The 796-nt window shown below is 42.7% G+C and overlaps 1 protein-coding gene across 1 annotated transcript in view; it reads right to left on the bottom strand.

The window, feature by feature from the left end:
- Positions 1 to 199, bottom strand: part of LOC109916838 (patched domain-containing protein 3-like) — a 34,286-nt gene extending 34,087 nt beyond the window's left edge. The window contains exon 1 of the mRNA XM_020516587.2: positions 131 to 199. Coding sequence (XP_020372176.2) covers positions 131 to 199 — 69 coding nt within the window. The remainder of the gene's footprint in view (positions 1 to 130) is intronic.
- Between the last annotated feature and the right edge of the window lie 597 nt (positions 200 to 796).

Consider the following 796-nt stretch of genomic DNA (forward strand, 5'->3'; position numbering starts at 1 on the left):
GTCCATGTATGGGTGTGAATTGCTCTTCGATGTCATTGCTTTCATTTGTCGGTAAGAAGTAAAAGCCTGAACCCAGAACAGCAGAAAGTATCAGAGGAAACGTGAGAAAGTACCAGGCATATTTACTCACGAGGATTCCAAGTTGACGAAAAGCCCGGCAGAGAGGTTTCTCGACGCAATCTGTCTGGCACCGAGTCATGGCCAGAGATATAGTGGCGAAACAAAACCTGATCCCAAAAACTTTCACCTCTGTCAAGTCCAGTGTTTAAGGGAAAAAGCAACTTTCTAGAGATCAGCTGGATGCTGCTTCTTCACTGAGCTGCTGAAATGAAATCACACAGTAAGAACTGTTTATGGGTGCCACTGAACCCATTTTCTTCGACACCACTAATGCCATTTGCTTTCCACCGGTTGCTCTGAAATCTATCCTGTTGAAGTTGGTGCATCTTCCCCTCTGTTCAGCCAAAGTTGTCATTTGGATTAAAGAGTAACCAATTATTTTAGAATTAGAATTGAAATTAAATTTTATTGTCATGTGTACTTCAGTGCAGGAATACAGGAGTAAAATGGAAAGTGTATAAAGTTCCCATTCCCCGGTGCCGTTTTAGAATGCAAAAGATCAAAAAAAAAAGCAGAAACAAAAGAGACAGAGCCAAAAGGAAAAGAAATGTGCAGATCACTCTCCTGTCTTTGCCATGAGTCCTGAGACCCTGCCTCGCCACTACTTTGCCGCCAAAAAATAAAGCTATGAAGTTCGAGACAACAAGGTGCAGAGTTGGATGAACGCAGCAGGCCA

This window comes from Rhincodon typus, chromosome 2 (genome assembly GCF_021869965.1).
Source record: "Rhincodon typus isolate 14 chromosome 2, sRhiTyp1.1, whole genome shotgun sequence".
In the NCBI taxonomy this organism is placed as follows: domain Eukaryota; kingdom Metazoa; phylum Chordata; class Chondrichthyes; order Orectolobiformes; family Rhincodontidae; genus Rhincodon; species Rhincodon typus.